Below are 18,918 nucleotides of genomic sequence, written 5' to 3'. Positions count from 1 at the left end.
CTGCATATACTGGTGTATAGACATATAGAGGCAGCCACCCACCATGCTTGGGCAAGCTGAGATGGGCTGAGGCCTCAGGGATTCAATCAGGCTGGAGGCAAGGCACTCCAATATAACTGCCCTACCATGTGCTATGGTGGAGTCCTCCTAGGCCCCCTTCCTCTGTCACGGCAACAAGAACGGATCCTGGATGCAATTCAGTTAAAAGCCGTAGCATAGACTGGGCCTCACTGGACTGCCATGATCGGGCTAATAAAGCCTGGACTCTTAAGGGTTTGACTGCAGCTTGATCTTGGCTATGTAGCTTTCAAGCATCTTGTAAGCAAGCCCTCCTGGCTCATCTGTAGGGGTAGTGTTGACAGGACTTTTCCTTGCACAGCTTCCCTCAAAGCAGAGCTGCAATTTGCTCCTTGCAGTGCAATGAAGCAAGCCTGGGTTTTTATTCTAACTTCCTAACAAAGGAGTTTCACTATGAGTCCCTTATGAGCAGGTTCTGTTTACTGTAAGGTTTCATTAAAATATGACCCGGTATAGTAGGAGAGGCCCCGATCCTGCAAGTGCGTTAACTACTCAAATGAGCAGTCCCATTGTCCGTTTGCAAGCTCAGGGCGAGAGCCAGTTGGGAATTTTTCATCGGCAAAGCCAGTTTGCCAAAACCAAAACCTTTCGTGGGCAATGGTCAGTCCTGACAAATTTCTCAACTTGAAGAATGTTTGAAAAATAAAAAGCTTCAAAATCATTGGAATGTCCCGTTTCAACATTTTCTACATGAAAATTTTCAGTTTTCCAGTTTGTAAAATGTAAACTAATTATAGTATTTTAAAAAAAATGGTTGAAATCCAAAAAAATCATTTGGATTGACCTGAACCAACTTTTTGGGGGGGATTTTCAGTCTATGAAAATTTTCAAAATTTAGATATTTCGTCCCATGTTGGGATGGGAAAAATTTCCAAAATCTCAGAAATGTGACTGGATGGGAAAACCGTTCCCTGTGCATCTCCAATCTGCTCAAATGCCATCCCCAGCTCTGTCACTGGCTACCTACCTGCTGTCACCAGTGCCCCTCTCTGTGCCTCAGTTTCCTCATGAGAAGGAGGATGTTGATATTGACCCACCTTTGTGAAGCAGGCTGAGGTGGCTAAGGTGATTATTAGAAGAGGAATGGGGGAGGCATAAAGAGGAAGTTATTAAATTCCAGATGCATGACTCCCCCCAAATATTTCTGTTCAAAGTCCTTGTGGAGATCTGGGAGGGCGACACCAAGCGAGAGGAAAATCTCAGTCTGTTCAAGGGGGAAAAGGAGCCTGTCTCTTTAAGAGAGGCTGGCCCTGGCAGAGTCTGGGGAGGAAAGAGGCGGAGGGGGTAGCTGCTTGTTTGCTCGCAGAGAATGAGCCGCCTGGACACATATTAGCCCAGCTCAGCCGCCGCAGGCCAAACACCGGCCCCTCGCAGGAAGCCAGCGTGCAGGGATTGAAAGCTCGCCCCTGGGAGCCGCCTCTGCGGGGGGAAGCGAAGTCCATTGCAGGGAGGGAGGCTCGCTCCTGTCCTGGGGGTTCGTATTTGCAAAGTTTATGGCCTGGCTTAAACGTGCCAGAGCTTCCCCAGGCCGGGTGCCCTCGTGGCCGCGGCCCAGGCTCCAAAGCCAGTGAGCTCAGGGGTAGCCCGGTTCAGCTTTTGCAATATCCAAGTTTTATCCTGAAGTGGGGGCGACTTGGGTCATGGATGGTTGAAACAACCGCCGCCGCCCCCCTCCCCCCCAGCCTTGTTTAGTCCCCGGCGTGCTGAGGGTGGGATTTGGCAAGCCCTGGAAAGGAAGAAAATCCCATAGGCTTTGATGACACCTTTCAAGCTGGAAGGACCAGATTTTTCCTTTTAATCCTTCGCCTCCCTGAGGCGTTCTGCAGCCTGTATATAAACACCCAGCCCGACAGCACTCCCCTGTGCTGCAAGGTGCCGAAGCCCCAGTCGCTGCCAACTTCAAATGACAAGGAACAAGGCAGGGAAGCCAGGCTGTGACTCCGCCCCCCCAGCCCGCTCTGTGTTCCTGCAAAAGGATCGTGGTGCTGTTCAGACAGGAGCCAGCTGCCTTTCCTGGCATGCTGTGGAAAAGACAGTGTTGGTTTGATGGTGAGGACATTCTGCCTGTTTTACTTCTGCTGTAGTATTTAAAAAAAAAAAAAACAAAAAACTTCCCTGTGTTTGTATTTGTTCATTTTTGGCTCTTGCATGGATGCTGAAAGTGGAGTTAAGGAGCTCTGCCTACGTTAGTTTCTTTGCCTTTTTTCTTTCCGCAAGGAAAGCGGTGCATAAAAGAATCCCAGGCATTGCAGCGGTAAAAAACATTCATTAGCCCCTGTGTTACTTCTCTATTTCCATCAACGGCTGAAACGTCCCAGCTTGCAAAATTTACCAAACAAACTGAGACACCCAAGGAAACAGATGTTGGCGGCAACTGATCCAGGAAGAGAAGCTGAGGTGTCCTAACCCAAGGGTCTGGCTTTAGGGTGAGAACGAGGTGTAGTGAACCCAGACGCTGCATCGGGATGGCCCTGTGGCCTGCGAGTGGGAGGGCTTTCTGCATTCTGGGTGTGCTTTGGATGCTGAGCTGCGGTGCTGGTACTTCAGGACCTGACGCTGGATCACCACGATCACGGGGTGTTGGGAGCCGAATGCCCCCCCTATTGGAAATCCGGAGGGAGTCTGATGGCATCCGGGATGCCAAGCACCAGGGCAGGCCTGTAGATGTAAGTATCTGAGATGTTTGGGTACAGGGATAGTTCACATTGACAGAGCACTAGAAAAGTGTTAGAAAACTTCCTCAGGATGTTAAAGATCTGGGGCCAGATTCTAAGCTGGTGTAAATCAGCAGAGCCACATTGGCATCAGCTGAGAATAACTTCTAGTGCATGTATAATACATCCCTCCCTGTGGTACCTAATGTGTCTCCTCCAGAGGACGAAATTGCCCCAGCAAAACATAGGGGACGAAAAGAGGACGAAATTGCCCCAGCAAAACATAGGGGTGGGACTTTTACAGGTCTTCACTGGGTCTCTAAAACCTGACCTGTTTGTAAAGTGCTCTGAGATATACGGATGGAAAGCACTAGCTAAGAGCTGGTATTATTATCCTGGTGCATCAGCCGTGCTGCACTTGGATTGCAGAGACCAGGAGAGATTATCTGGAAGCAAGGGCAGCATTTGCAGTTCGAAGACAAATTGAGGAAAGACATTTGCGCCTGCACCTATCCAGAAGTTGTCATGGGCAAGTGAGCCGGCAGGATACTGACTGGGCACTGCATGTATCACATCTGTATTAATAAGAGAAGTGAGGTCAATGTTCATGCTTGTAAATAAATGAGTGATAGGATACAAGGGAAGGGTGAGTGACCTGCCCCTGCACACAATCCCCGTGTAGAGAGGCCTGGAGGGAAGGAAAGCTGGTTCTGGTCAAAGCTCATTAACATATTTACCTGTCCTGCTTGATTCAGTCACAGTGTTTTTAGGCACTCCCTGCTGATTCACCATATTGATGTCAGACCCAGGGAGCAGCCAGCCAAGCAGAGGTTCCATTTACCGATTTGTTAGAGTGCGGTGTAATATTATGCCATTAAGGAGAGGAAATGATTGAGACAGGCTGCTGGGGAGCAGTGCAATTGCTTCCCAACAGCACATTAATGCTTTGGCGTTAGCCATCATTAACCTGGTCATAGGAATACATCTTTATGAATTACAGCGTTATGAATTCCCCAGGCTGGCCAGTGCTGGGGCAGGTAGTCTAGGGCTCCAGGGGCTGTGTATCCAGCCCCTCCCTTGGCTGGACGTTCCCCTCCCCCCACGGTGGTCCAAGGCTATCAGTTGCAGAAATTTGCTGATCCTGTTTCGTTTTGTTTTTTTAATGCTTGTTTGGCAAGCCAGGGCCTTTTGCCACAGTCTTTCCATGTGCTTTTTGTCAGGAAGTTGCTCTGAAACTGCTGGTGAGCGGAAGTGAACGCTGTTCCTCCGTTATCGGGGGTGGGGGTAGCTAAAGTTACCACCAGCGTTCTGTCAAGCACAGGATTTTTCCAAATGTGGTAAAATCCACATGCACACTTGGCAATTTTCAAGACAATCCGACTCAGGGAGATCCAGGGTAGCATTAGTAAAAGCAATTGTAAAGGCTGGGGTTACATGCTGCTTTTGGAGGGTATGGAGCATTAATTTCTATATCTGGGGGTTCCTAGAACACCCACTGCTGTAATCCCTAGGGTGTTAACATGGAAGGAAGATAGTAATCAAACTGACGGGATTAAAGTTTCTTATCTCAAGACAGAGCCAGGCCCGAGACAAACGCTTTATGCCACTGGAAAGCACAGATCCAAGTCTAGCTCTCCGGATTTGCAAGACCACTGCCCCCTTTAAAGCGGTGCTGTTGCAGGATGGCATTCTGCAAACTCTTGGTCTTGCTGGCTGAGCACATGGCTAGAAATCCATCCATCGCCTTACGGCTGATGGCTCCTGATGGTTTTTGAAGATCCCCAGCAGAAACTGTCCTTGTGGAGCAGAGAGGGAGAGAGCTGTGCATTCATCCTGGCCTCTCTGATGAGGAAAGGCTTGGAAAGGATGCCAGCAGCATCCACAGACTTATGGGAATTCCTAGGAGCTTGATCTCTTCTGACAGTTACCTTGGGCTATCCAGTTTGATTCAGTTCATTAGCATCTAGCACTAGCTCAAAGACTTACTGACTGTAGGCAGCCTTCCCTCCCCAGAGCAGCTTAACTCAGCAGCTGAAAACAAATCAGTGCAGTTCTTCCTTTGTGGTGATGGGCATGAGGCAGAACGGACCGGGCGTGTCCTTTCTTTAGTCTTCCCTACGTCCCCCTGCCATGACATTTTCATACCAAAGACACCAAGATTCATGCAGCTCTATAAAGCCACAGAGGATGGCTTACAGGGCCAAATGTAAGGTTTGAAACGATAAAACCAGGGGTTCAAAGCCCAGTGGGGCTGACCTCGCTGCGGATGGCAAAGTGGATAGAGGGCTGTGATGCGGGAGACCTGGGTTCTGTTCTTGGCTCTGACCTGCGGAGTGACCTTGGGCAAGTCAGTTCCCCTCTGTGTCTCAGGGCTTATGTACATTTGAAATGCTACAGCTGCAGCACTTCTGTGTAGACATTCCCTGCCTAGAAGGGAGGGGTGCTCCGGTCGCTGTGGTTAATCCACCTCCAGTGGAGGGGGTAGCTAGGTCAATGAAAGAATTCTTCTGCCATCTGAACACTGCTTACACCAAGGGTTAGGCCAATGTAACTACATCACTCAAGGATGTGAACCCCTTCTTCCCCCAAAGTGAGGGAGCTGGGTCGATCTAATTTTATAGTGGAGGCCAGCTGTCTGTTTCCCCATCTGTAAAGTGGGAATAAAGATACTAACCTTTGGGATCTACTGATGGGAGGAGCTAAGTAAGAGCGAAGTATTACCTTGTAATAGCAGACTGCCAGTGCAGACCCAGGCGCCGTGGTGACTCACTTTTAGGCCTTCTGCCCCATTTTGACTGAACCAGGTGGCTTGGTTTCTGCCCTTAGTCCTCAGGACTGCAGCAACCCTGTAACTTATGAATGAATCAAACCGATATGTGACTGGCTGCTCCCCGCACGTGTGGGAATGCAGTCAGGCCAGGCAGTGCTGGGCCTGCCTAACCCCGCACATCAGCTGGGTGTTTCTGAGATGGGATCAGATGATTAAGGATGCTGGAATTGTATTTAAATGGTGAATAAGGAGGCTGGGAGGTTAATGCCCCGGTCACCTTTGTCTTTGTGCAGGAGTTTTTGGCTGGATGCAGGCTCTAAACACAGCTCTGCCTGGATTATCCTGTCTACATTGAGGACTTTCTAACCCAGCAGGTCTCCAGGTGGCAGGGTGGTTAAAACACCAGAAGCCAGGCAGACTGCACTCATGTCACAATGTCAAAGTTCTGGCTTCCCCTTAGTTGCTCATTGTATTCCAAAGGGGCATTGCATGCTCCAGGATAGGCAAAAACACCCCAGCATTCCCCGTGTTCACACTCTCCACTGACATGCGAAGAGCGGGGAACATGCCCTGCCCCTACCTGGTGTTGCCCAAAGGGCTGCCCCAGAGTCACTCAGTGTGTTCTGGCTGGCACAACAGTCCTTCAGAGAGAGAGCGTGGGTGTGTGTAATGACCCTATGAGGCCAGTGCTGGAAGAATTTAAGAAATTCCTCTACCCAGACGGGAGCTCGGAGGGTGAAAAAGTCTCATCAGGACCAGTCTGCCCTAGAAATACCACGATGTCGGGGAACCTGAGTACAGCTCAGTTCCTCCCGTTGCCTAGTTACAGACCTGGTTCCTTTCTCTGGCATATGTATGACCAACACCCACTCAGGGTGGTGTTCTGTCCCCCTACGGGGATTGTCTTTCCTTTCTGTGTGTGTACAGCGCCTAGCTCAAGGGAGTCCTGATCCATGACTGGGACAGCTCCTAGGCACTACGATAATACAAATAATACGTCATACCAGCAGCAGAGGCTCATGGGTTAAGATTCAGAGATCCCAGGTTCACTCCCCACTGCCCTAGAAATCAAAGCACTTAACAAGAGAAGCCGCTATCATTATCCCCATTTTACAGTTGGGGAAACTGAGGCACAGAAAGAGGAAGTGACTTGCTCAAAGTCACGCAGCAGGTTAGAGTCAGAGCCAGGAATAGAACCCAGGTCTCCTGAGCCCACAAGCCAGTACCATACCCACTAGGCTATGCTGCCTCTTAATGAGCATAATGCTACAGGGCAACAAACACCATCCTGCAGCCATTTGCCTACCAGCTCAGAGTGCCCAGGCAGCCAGTCAGCCTGCTTTTGAGGGTAGGCCTCAGCTGCACGCTGGCTTTCCAGAGCGTGTGGCTGGCAATTGACTCATGACTCCTTCTCTGTTGTCAGTGCCGGGAAGTGCGGACCCGAAACAGCTCTGAGTGGTGCCACTTCATCCAGACCAACCCGGACTGCCAAATGGACAGCGGCTTCCTCAACTACCTGGACGGGATCTTCTGCGTCTTCCCCTCGGCCCTGCTGCCGCTGGTGGTGACCTTATACGTAAGGATCTTCGCGCTGGGGGGACGGGGGGAAAGAGAGGGGGAGGCCCTGCAGGGAGGGATTGAGGGAAGGTTGTGAAGGGAGATCTGGAGGGAGGAAGTGACTCACCAACTGGCAAGGAGGTGGCGAGTGTTACAGATAGGCAGGGCATTACACACCATGGTGGGACCTTGCCCCCTCGTCCTATGGACACCCAGGGGTGAGCAGGGAGAGTCACAAGGGGAGGCTCGGTCCAGCTAAGTGTCGAACATTAGTAGCTTCTCCCTGCCCACCTTTTCTCCCGCTGCTGTTTTGGGGGGATTACTCAGAAGTCCCTGAGTTTCATCTTTGCCCCTGTCCTGCCCTTTGCTAATTCGCCGTTGGCTTATTGCAGGCGCTCTGGCTGCTGTATCTGTTTCTCATCCTCGGAGTGACAGCTGAGAAGTTGTGAGTAGCTGCTCGGCCCGGTTCCTCCCCTAAGAGGGAGCGGGGTGCTGCGGGCAGAGAACTCCCCCCAGCCTCGCGCAGTCCGGACAGCTTCACTTCTCTGTCTAGCCAACATTAAGGCCCGAGCAGGGCTAGAAACTGACCCGTTCTAGGGGCCAGCAGTGTGGTTATGCTCCCTGCAACCCCTATCCTGGATGCAGTAGTGGCAAGAGCTGCCTCAAACCCTCATTTCCCAGGCATGGCCCCCTTTGGTGTGCCTCTGTCTGCCTGAGAGAGGGATTTCAGATCCGTGCTCTGCTGGCAGTGTCTGACTCCTGCTCTATCAGCAGTCACCTACGGAGATGTGGGCCCTTAAACTAAGTCACAGCCCAAATGAGGTTGATGGGCTCTGTTGAGGACCCTCGGGCCTGTTGGTGTGCACTTAAGCTGCAAGGCGGCAATGCCAGGGGGCTGCAGGTTAGGACTGAGGGGCATCAGCAGAGCTGGGGGTGGAGGGAGGCTGGTACTGGAGTAGCAGCAGGGGAGTCTATGCACTGGGGCACAGGAGATTTCTCCAGCACCTTGTTTACCCCTCACTGGCTGGAGCCAGGGTAACCAGCGCCTGCCTGTGACAAGCCTTGGCCTTCACTCGTTGCTGAACAGACTGGATTGTCCCCACGGTGGCTCCAGGACTTGTGAATCATTCTATTGTACCTGCGTTTGCCTTCTCTTTCCAGCTTTTGCCCCAACTTATCTGCGATCTCCACCAATCTGAGACTGGCCCACAACGTAGCAGTATCCTTCCGCTCACCCCTCTCCCAGGGGCACAAAGGCTAGGAGAATTGATCTTTCTGTGGGCTGGGGGGAGGGAAACCAGTGAGGGCCAGCTTCAACCACAGAGCAACTGCAAGAACGTGGGGGAAGCGCCTGAGGAAGTGAAACGTGCTGGGAACGGACAGAGAGGGAGGTAGTGGGAGACCAGCCCTGGCTCTGCTGTGTTATGGGTGAGGGGGGCATTCGTGCCAGGGCTGTGCTGGAAGGGGCCACCTGGCCAAAGAGCTGTTTGATAAATTTTCCAAGCCATGGAAATGATTGTTTGCGGGGAGCCCATTAGAACATTAACCTTCATTACCTGGGCTAGGCCAAGGACTAACCTGTGAGCCAGGAGCTGGTATGTAAGAGTGGGTGGCCTCTAGGAGTCCAGGTGCAATGAAGTCTTTGCTGCTGTTCACCATCCTGTGCAAAGAGTTCAGAGATCTACGGCCAAGAGATCGTAAGGGGGCAGGGGATTTGCAAAAGGCCTCAGTGCCGGTCTGACTCTAGCTCTGCTCCCTTTGAAGCCAGGGTTGAGTTTTGCCCTGGACTCCCATGGAAGCAGAGCTAGGGCAGCGCTTTCCAGACTCTCATGTAGAGCCAGGCCAGGGGCTGTGCAGCTCTGATCGCTGTGGCAGTTCACGCTCCAGTCCCCTGCACTTCTGTTGCAGCTTCCATCCAGAGATACGTTTCCCAAAGGAGGGCTGCAGCATTATCCCCAGTTTACAGAAGGGATAACTGAGGCACAGAAGTCACTTGCCCGGTGTCACCCAGTTGGCCAGTGACAGCATGGGGCGTGCAACCTGGAGCTCCTAGTTCCCAGTCCAGTGTGCTGCACGCTAGACCAGATTGCCTCCCCCCATGGGCATTGCTCAGGAAGGGTCCGGATTGCTGGAGCAGGCAGCAGAGCTGTCCTCAATGCAACTCCCTGCGTGCCCGGGGCCTGCTTATCTGCACATGGTGGGAGCGAGGGAGGGGAAGAGATTGGAGACAGTGAAGTGACAGCCCTTCCTGGCGTTATTTAGTCTGCAGAAAAGTGAGGGGGGATTTGATGGCAGCTTTCAACTACCTGAAGGGAGGTTCCAAAGAGGATAGAGCTGAGCTGTTAGTGGTGGCAGATGACAGAACAAGGAGTAATGGTCTCAAGTGGAGTGCGGGAGGTCTAGGTTGGATATTAGAAAACACTTCCACTAGAAGTGTGGTGAAGCACTGGAATGGGTCACCTAGGGAGGTGGTGGAATCTCCATCCTTAGAGGTTTTTAAGACCCAGCTTGACAAAACCCTGGCTGGGATGATTTAGTTGGTGTTGGTCCTGCTTTGAACAGGGGGTTGGACTAGGTAACCTCCTGAGGTCTCTTCCAACCCTAATCTTCTATGATTCCTTGACGTTCTTGTCTCCATGGTGTCACCTTCCTGGCCTTTGGGAATGGAGCACCTGATGTCTTCAGTGCGGTGGTGGCTTTCTCTGACCCCCGGACTGCCGGGCTGGCTATCGGCGCCCTCTTTGGTATGGAACAGCACCTCCCACTCCTCAAGGACCCCCAGTCCCTCTCCATGCACATCTCCACCCTCTACTGCCCATGGCCTAGCTTCCTTCCTGGGGTACTTTCCCTGGGTCCGTTCCAGGCCCGATGATTTCATAGCACCAGCCTGCTGCATGGTGCCTTGCTAACCAACTCTCCCTTGCCCCGAGCATCTCAGCACAGACTATCCTTATGCATTGGGCATGGTGTCCCTACTTTTGTCCCGCCAGCTCCACTCTCTACTAAGCGGGGTGGCCTCCTGAGGTCATTGTTGGTGCTGATGCAGGGCCTGGCCAGCAGGTGGTGCTGTAGGGTCAGAGTGCTTGTCAGCTCTTCACTTGGACAGGTCTGGTCCCCCGAGGCAGCAGGAACTCCGTCGTGGCTTTGCAACCCAGTCCCTCCATCCTGGGCTTGATGCCAGGTGTGTTCCATTCTCCAGCTGCCCACACACAAACTTGCCAGTGCAGCAGGAGGTAGCCAGCGGTTTAGTGCCAGGGAGCCGGGTGGGAGAGGGTCTCCTGCCAGCTGTCCAGTGGTGCTGACTTGGCCCTGTTTGTGTTCACAGGCGCAGGCGTGTTTGTGACCACAGTGGTGGCCGGCGGGATCGCCCTGCTCAAGCCCTTCACGGTGGCCTCCAGGCCGTTCCTCAGGGACGCTGTCTTCTACATGGTGGCCGTGTTCCTGACCTTCACAATGCTGTACTTCCGGAGGATCACCCTGGCGGGGGCGCTGAGTAAGTCACCGGCCTGCAGCAGGCAGATCTGGCGGGCAGAGAGCCTGTGGCCATCACCACCACCAGTGGGAGCGCTTTTGATGAGTGCAAGGGGCAGCTGGTGGAGAGTGAGATCTCATGGCTGAGGGGGGCTGCATGGGCAGGGGAGGCTGAAAGTGAAGCTATTTCCCCCCCTCTCTCACCCTCTGGCCAGGCTACCTCGGGCTGTACATCTTCTACGTTCTAACAGTTGTGATCTGCACCTGGATTCACAGGAGACAGCGTGGGGAAGGGTTGTCCACTGCTGGCTCTGGACAGCCAGGTAAGGGAGCTGCTATACAGGGGACTCATCAGGCCTCTTAGGTCCCCACAAACCACTCACGCTCTCGAGCTCCTTCAACCATACCCACCTCCCTATTCTCTCGTCTCCTCCAGAGCATGTGTCCGACCCGGAAGATGAGGAGTCCCCCTCCTCCAGCATTCACAGTAGGGAGTACGGTAGGTCTTTTCCTGGCTAGCTGGGGCTGCAGGGGCCAGCGGGGACATGCTCAGCATTGTTCACCTCCATCGTTATGAGTTGGCCAAGTGGGTCATGAGCATCTGTGACTTCAGTGGCTCCCCGACCGGCCATGCTTGTGATCAATCAGTGGGAAGCCTGGGACTTGGTGAACAGGGAGAATGGATTGTCCTTGTGTGTCAGGCCAGAGTGGTCCCAGGCCAGAGCTGGGCTGAAGAATTGGCACCTACACCTGTGTCCTCAAAGGGTCTGAGCACGCACAGCTCCCATTGGCAAACTTTGGGCAGAAGAAGAGACTCCCAAAGGAGCTGGTGCAGTCACAGACCCGGGTATGATATAGGGAGCAGCTCCAGCTTAGCGCCGAGGGTCCCTGTAGTCTCTGAAGCTAAAGAAACCCAACTGAGCTCAGCCTTTGCGCCTCTCTTGCAGAGGAGGAATACCGGCCCCTGCTCCCCTCCGAGGAGGGGACACTACAGATCCTGGCCAAGTCCGTGAACCCTCTGGATCGCAGGAAGTGGAGGAGGAAATCCTGCTACTGGAGATTCCTCAAGGTTTTCAAGGTGCCTTAGTTGTAGCCCCTCATTACTCCTCTAGCGTGTGGGGCAGGAGGCTGGGCTTGGGGTGCAGTAGACATGGGACACCCAGGGAAGCAGAACGTCCCTGCTGCGGACACAACAGGTCCCCTCTCTCGTTCTGCCAGCCCACTCCCAATGTGGGCAGAGAATCATCCTAGGTCTCCCTTCAGCACAGGGAGGGGACCAACCTCTCAGAGTGCAGCTTGTGAAGGTTGGATGCTTGAGCAATCTGGCTGAGCTGTCAGGAGCCTGCTATGATGCATCCTCAGAGCAGCATACCCTGTGTCTGCTGGATATTAACATGGGATTGCTGGTCCAGTAGACAAATCTCTTGGAGCTGGCCTGGATGTGAACTGGGGATAGAAGTGAAAGGCTCCTGGCTCCCATCACTTCACCAATCGCTTTCTAGGGCCTCACTCCCCATTCGCCGGCAAAGTATCTACGTCACTCGACAGGAGCCTGGCCAGGTCCCCCAGGGCTGCACTGAGCTCTTCAAACTACTCTTAGCTGAGAGAACTCTCCAGGCAGGTGAAGGCCAAGTGCAGAAGTCGCGGCTCAAACAGTGAAACTTAGGTACTTAAAGGGACGCAGCCAAAATCCATGGTTGGGCACCTCTGTAAAATGGCCTGTTTTCAAAAAGGGAGGCCCCCCATCCCCGAGAACAGGCCAGCACTAGGCTGGCAGGGATCTGCCTTTGAAAATGTTGGCCACTGTTTCTGTGGAGATCTGCTGGGGCCACATGAGAGCTCACCCCACAAACCTCCGGCTTTGGAGAGCGGGAGTTCTGTGAGGCTGGGGTCCACGTGGAGAAGGCTGCTCTCTAAAGCTCACCTGAAAGTTCAACCCCATGTAAGCTGCCTCCTTGGGGGCGGTCTCTTCCCAGATGCCAGTGGAGTTTGTGATGCTGCTCACGGTGCCTGTGGTGGATCCCGATCAGGAGGACCACAACTGGAAGAGACCTCTCAACTGCCTGCACCTGATCACCAGCCCTTTGGTCTGCATCCTCACGTTGAAATCTGGAGCCTGTAAGAACCTAGCATGCTCCCAGCAGTACCCCCATGGCAGAGCCCTAGTCCCATGGGTGGGCATTCCATAGCTGTAGGCGGTGCAGCTCGCCTGGCTTTGCAGCTGAAATCAAAGGGAGAAAGCTCAGCAGCTGTACCACGTGTCTGGGGCCAAGGCCGCTGGAATGATCGCTCAGGAAGTCTAGGCTGGGCTCACTTCCCTCTCATGGGGATGGGGTGGGCAGGAGGAAGATGGGTTAGATCAGTTACAGAACCTCTCGAGTCTCAGCTTCTGCCGGGTGCCGCTTGGTCTTTCTCGGCTCTGAGCTAGAGGAACTGAGCATTGTGCCAGGGGCTGCTAGGAGAGCAGAAGCTGTTTGCCGGGGCAGGGGAAAAAAGAAAAAAAGTTCAAGATGAGAGGTTTTAACCCATGATGTCCCCAATCCAGTATAGTTGTGTACTGTTTCTATCAGCACCATTCCTCCCACCACACCAACACACCCAGAGGTGGCTGCATTTCAGTGCTGGGGGAAATCCTCACCTGCTGGTATGTTTGGCTTTGCTGCAGCTGCTCTGACCACCCCCACCCATGCAAGAGGTGTTGGGGGAAGAGGTGGGGTGAGTGAAGCGCACTGTGCTCTGGCAGTCCTCGCCAGCAGAATTGCCCCTGGGGGACCAGAATAAGCTCTTAGGTTAATTTAACTTGTACGAAGGATTCTGACCAGCCACAAATCCAGAGGCGTGGAACCCCTGGGCAGCTTGTCCTTGAGCTGAGCAGAGGACTGAGACCCTGCTTTCTTCCATGGGTTCTCGGTGGGTCCCGCCATGGTCTCTGAGGGGCAGTTGGCTTTCCCAGCACTGGGACATGCTGATCCTCACCGTGGCTTTCTCTCTCCCCACTCCCGTGCAGATGGGCTGTATAAAATCCAGGGGGTCTTCCCAGTCTGGGGCCTGGGACTCCTGATTGGTGCTTTCCTGGCTGCTATTGTCTTCTGCACTACAAAGAATGAGGAACCACCCAAGTATCACTGTGTAAGGACCCCTGGCATCACAGCCTCCATCCGCCCCTGCCTGAGGGTCAGCTCTGTGGCTGAGGTGGGGGGGGGGGGACTCCTCCCCACCCTTTAGCTCTGTGGCTGCAGGGACACCGTCCCCCATCTGCCCTTCAGCTCTGTGTCCACAAGGACCCTACCCATGCCCATCTGCCCCTCTCCACCCAGCCCACGTCTGGGAAGAGCCACAGGCTGCGTGCCTGGAGCTGAGCTTGTGTTGTGGCTGCCTGTGGAGAAAGCCAGGCTGGGACTGGACCCCAGCCTGACTGCAAGTCAGTGCTAGCTGGTAAACTGCCCATTGAGAGGGAGGGAGGGAGCCAGGCTATTCCCCAGTGCTGGGGTGAGGAGGGCATTACAGAGCTGCCCGGAGGCTCTTCCGCACACCCTGGAGGCACTGATCTCACACTGTGGCCCTGCTCTCTCTCTCTCCTGGCAGGTGTTCACCTTCCTGGGTTTCTTGGTCAGTGCCCTGTGGATTAACACAGTCGCCACAGAGGTGGTCAATGTCCTGCGGACCTTAGGCGTGGTCTTCCAGCTGAGCAACACTGTGCTGGGCCTGACGCTGCTGGCCTGGGGGAACAGCATTGGCGGTGAGTGGATCCACATGTGCAGCAGAGAGGGGGATTTCCCAGCACAGGCTGGCTGGTCCTGGCCAGGATTTGCTGGTTCTAGAGCCAGGAGCAGGCCAAGCAGCAGAAACTTTAATCTGGGTCCGACTTGTAGTCGGCTGTGTCCAAACCCCAGTGCAGCGACCTTGGCAGCACACCCCCCTGTTCTCCAGCAAGAGGATATGGTGGGTTAAGCCTGGAATTCATGCCTCCCAGTGGCAATATTTTTGTGGCTTCCATTGCCACCGTTACACCAAGAGCAGCCGCCAGCTGATTTGCACACACGTGGCGTCCCCTTCAGCCCTGCCCCCTACAGCCTAGCTCCAGTTCAGGAGGAGAGGGGTCACTTGTGTTTAAGGTAGGAAGGCTTCATTGCCACACTCCCCACTCTAGGGTTACTCCCGCCCTTTCAATCTTGTTTAACCACAGCTGTAGCATGCGACTGGTTCCCCGTAGTGCATATTGTGCTGCAGGGTATGAAGGCTGCCATGTATTGGGAGATCCAGGACTTTGCCATTGTATTGATCTCGCTGCTCTTGATGGCGGTAGCTACATGGTGGCATTTCCAGCAGGAGGTTATGGCAGGGAAGCAGCTTTCAGTGCTGCAGATCATTTAGTTGTTAGCCTGTGTCCTCTGCTTGTCTCCACGGAGGTGCTAGGGCTCCATTCCCAGCAGGTTGCATCAATTCAGGCATGAGAGTCAGGGTTTGCTGGTGCAACCTGCATCTAAACCAGGAGGTGAGAGCTTCATCTCCCCCAGGACTTTGCCAATGCACGTTTGGATACACACCCACCTCCGTGTAGCATGGCTGGGAAGTGCATAACTGAGGAGGGTCAGTCCTTAACCACAAAAACATCTATGCCACATCCAAATCCCACTTAGGGACACCTCAGGAGAAGCCCACCTCTAGAGATTGAGCCTTCCTCGCACTGGGTCTCATGAGCTTAGAGGTTGCCATCTGCAACACTGGGGCATGCAGACAATGTTCGTTGTTCTTCCATTGCAGACACTTTCTCGGACCTCACCATGGCACGGCACGGATACCCCCGCATGGCCTTCTCCGCTTGCTTTGGGGGGATCATCTTCAGTATCCTTTCAAGCTTGAGCTCCTTTGGGCAATTGCTAAATCAGGCAGAATGGCCTAGTGGATAGAGCTCTGGACTGGGCCTCAGGACTCCTGGGTTCTGTCCACAGCTGTCACTGACCTGCTGGGTGACTTTGGGCAAGTCTCTGTGCCTCTATTTCCCCATCTGTAAAACAGGGATAACAATACTGACCTCCTTTGCAAAGCGCTTTGAGAGCTGATAAAAGCTAGGTGTTATTAAACTTTACCCAGGGATTTTCCTCTGCACAATAGTTTACAACTCCCTGTTTCTTTTCCATCTAGCTCTGTAGCTACAGGGGTCAGGATCATGGACCGGTGCAGACCCCACGCTCATCTCCTAGGAGTTTGTAGCTCTGCATGCTGACATGTATAGAAGTCCCACGCAACTGCACTTGGTCCAGGACCCCTCACAGGAGGTGTGATTGTGGGTAGGGCGGCTAGATGCACGAGCTTTGTTTCCAGTGAAGACTAGGTTAGGAAGGAGCCTTGGGGACGTACGATTGAGGCATGTTGGCAGAACTGTGCCGAGGAAACTTACATGAACTCTGCCTGGTGTTAGCATGGGCTGAGCTTTGATTTTTAGTGCAATGACCCACCTGCCATCCCTGCCCAACAGTCACAAACCAAGCCAAATCGTAAATCACAGATTAAGTTGGACTTAGAACTTCCGGTTTTCACACAGACTGTTAACCCTCGCAGTACCCATGGCCAGTAGGCAGCAGTGGACATACTGCAGAGATGGAAAAACGGCGGGGGGGGGGGGGGGGGAGGGGAGAGAGAGAGAGAGACAGACTTGGCTCAAGCCACATGGCAAATTAGTGCCAGGAGCAGGATTAGACCCCAGGAGTTCCTGGCACCCAGACCCTAGGCTTCCCCAGTTTATGGGTCTACACACTGCTTCCCCTAGCTGTGCTGAAAGATACACATTCAGCATCTGCTTTTGTTCGCAGCCTTCCATGAGGCAGCCCCCTCTGCGATCAGGGATTCTGGCTAGGAAAGGAAAACCCAGGCTCAGCAGAGCCCATTTGCCCAGGGGAGGAACTTGTGCACCCCAGGAGGAGCCATCCGGACTCAGCACTAGAGGTGCCCTTTTTACTCCTACCCGAGAGATGAACTGAGCAGTTGTAGGGTCCCCCATCATTGTAACAGCTGAGAGCTGGGGTGCAGCCAGCCTGCAGCCAGGCCTCTGAGCCATTTGCAGGCCCTGGCCTGTAGGACTCTGTGGGGAAACAAGCCCTTTCTCCAGGGAATCAGTGCCGACAGGGCTCAGCTGTCTGTTCCTTCCCTCCTTCGCCAGGTTAGGCTGGTCAGGCCCATTTCTCACCAGACAATCCAGCTGTTTGTGGGCCCACTTTTGCCCCCTAGTGTCTAATTCCATTTCGTGCGGGGTTTCCCCTGAGCCTAGCCACAGACATGCTGGTGGGAGTGGGACTGGGCTGTCTGCTGCAGCTGACAAGCGGCCAGCTGGTGGTAAAGGTAGGGCTGGCTCTCTCGGACTCCGTGCTCCCCTGTGCGCCGGGAGCGGGCTTGCCTTGTTTCTACTCCCCTGCTCAGATGCACTGGCTTCACACCACCAGTGTCCATGCTACAGCTTCGGCTACTGTGGTGGGAAATGGTTGCGCTGAATTTTCCCGTGTAGCCGTACATTGGGGTGAACACCCATTGCTTTATGGGGGAGCTGTGGGTGCAGACACAGCTGAGAGAGGAGGGAGAGACCATTTCCACATTTAGAGTCAGAACAGCGGGCCCCTCATTGAAGACAAGGATTATCCTGGCCCTTTTAGGATTTACTTCGGGAACCCCTGTTCTTGGAGTCTCATGAGGGCACCTATTTCTGGCGGGCGGCTCCTGGCTGTACAAGGTTAGCTGGTGGTATAGAAACCCAGAGTGCTGATGCACTGTATTGATGTACTGGCCCCTGAAGTAACCATGTGGCACTAAAAATTAACTCTTGCCTTTCATTTCTCAGCTGGAGCTGGATGGTCTTCTGGTCTGGATTCTGGCTGGAGCACTGGGGCTGAGCCTGGTGTTTTCCTTCATATTAGTGCCAGCTCAGTGCTTCCAGCTGGGCCGAGGGTACGGTGTCTGCCTCCTCCTCTACTACCTGGCCTTCCTCACAGTAGCTTTGCTGACGGAGTTCAAGGTGATCCGGCTCACCACCCTCTGATGGCATTGCTGTCGGACGCCATCTTGTTTCTTAGCACCTCTGGCGAGAATGGTGGGAGCGAGTTGACGAGCCTGCAGGGCTTGGACCAACCTGCTGATTGTGAAGGGGCAAAAGGTGATGGTGCGACAGCCAGATGCAGGCAAGCAACTGGCTTGAGACTTTCCACATTCGCTGGCTGGGCCAGTTCTATTCCCAGTGAATCACTGAAGGACATGCCACTGGTAGGTGAGGGAGACAGCTCCCTTCCTGGTGAGCACACCTCTGGAAACATGGCCATTTCTCTACGCTGAAGGCATTAGGACAATTGGAACTTCCCACCTGGAGGGCGCGTGCTTTGGATCCTGTATGCTAAGGTTCCCGTGACCCTGCCACCCCAGGAAAGGAAACTGGTGCAGCAGGAGTTGAGGCTACATTGCTGCTTGGTTTATACAGCCTCTAGCCCAGGGGCTACCCAGCCAAATGAGAGCTCAACCCAGGGCTGCCGGGACATCATTCCTGGGACTCCACTGCCAGTATTAACTTCCAATTGATTTTTTTAAGGAAAGGGATTATTTAGATTTAGAATGTAGGATGGGGGGGTTGTTAATTAAAGAAAGATTGGTTTCAAAGGAAGGCTTTGCACTGCATTTTAAATGGGGATCAGTTTAAATCCCTGCTGCCTTAAGAGGCATTTTGCAGCTGCACAGAAAGGGGGGTTACGGGCAGGTTTTTTAGCCTCCCCCCAGGACAAGTGATCATTGTTCATGGCACAATAAAGCGACTCCGTGAAATTACTGTTTCAGTGCAGCTTTGAAAGACTTCTCAGTGCTCCAGTGGCTTTGAGATGTACCCTTTTAGCCTCTGGAAACCTAGGTTAGGCTCAGATGCTTTATGGAAGGGTTACAAATTAAAATGTTCAGTGATCTCTGCCTAGTGACTCTTTGTGCAGCGCCTAGCGTAGTGGGATCGTGGTCCATGACTGGGGCTCACAGGAGCTATTATAGTTCATCTGTCCATCCATGGAGCAGTGGGGAAATGCAGCCCCTGTAGTGATGTAGCAGGAATGACATACACAGGGAAGGCAAATGAAGCAGCGCTGTGGCAGAAGCTTGTACCATACCCAGCTGTGCTGTGAGTACATTTAACTTGCTCTAGTGCTGATGGGAAGTAGCAATAGTCTCCCTTCAGTAGTGAAGGGCCCCTGAACAGCAGTCACCCGTGTGGATTAGTTTGCCATTAAAGAAGAAGAAAATCCTCCTGGTTTCCTAGGAAATTGCATTGTCATGGCTTTCTTTAATCCTGTGTCAGCACTGTGCTTGGACTGAGTGACCACAAGGGTTAGTCACTGGGCCTTGTGCAACAGGGATGGCAAGAAGCCT

General features: G+C 53.4%; 1 protein-coding gene across 5 annotated transcripts; it reads left to right on the top strand.

Moving 5' to 3' along the window:
* The first annotated feature begins 1,412 nt into the window (after nt 1-1,412).
* Nucleotides 1,413-18,749, top strand: SLC8B1 (solute carrier family 8 member B1). 5 transcript variants are annotated; one of them, XR_013348115.1, is made up of 15 exons: nt 1,413-2,744; nt 6,926-7,078; nt 7,452-7,504; nt 8,221-8,279; nt 9,699-9,803; nt 10,385-10,552; nt 10,746-10,853; nt 10,967-11,029; nt 11,478-11,608; nt 12,507-12,648; nt 13,538-13,659; nt 14,116-14,269; nt 15,295-15,809; nt 16,344-16,476; nt 17,363-17,499. XR_013348115.1 is itself a non-coding variant. In XM_077835382.1 (15 exons), the coding sequence occupies exons 1-15, from the start codon at nt 2,544-2,546 to the stop codon at nt 17,558-17,560; spliced, it is 1,803 nt and encodes a 600-aa protein (XP_077691508.1). In that variant the 5' UTR covers nt 1,413-2,543; the 3' UTR covers nt 17,561-18,749. The 5 variants fall into 5 exon arrangements, 2 of the variants coding, with proteins under 2 accessions (XP_077691508.1, XP_077691507.1); XM_077835382.1 differs by lacking the exon at nt 16,344-16,476 and adding an exon at nt 16,805-16,869 and having other exon boundaries at nt 15,295-15,375; nt 17,363-18,749; XR_013348113.1 differs by lacking the exon at nt 17,363-17,499 and having other exon boundaries at nt 16,344-16,946.
* Nucleotides 18,750-18,918: the final 169 nt, after the last annotated feature.

This window comes from Eretmochelys imbricata, chromosome 15, assembly GCF_965152235.1.
Source record: "Eretmochelys imbricata isolate rEreImb1 chromosome 15, rEreImb1.hap1, whole genome shotgun sequence".
Lineage (NCBI taxonomy): Eukaryota > Metazoa > Chordata > Testudines > Cheloniidae > Eretmochelys > Eretmochelys imbricata.
The sequence above is the reverse complement of the archived record's forward strand: the minus strand, read 5'-3'. Positions and strand labels throughout refer to the sequence as shown.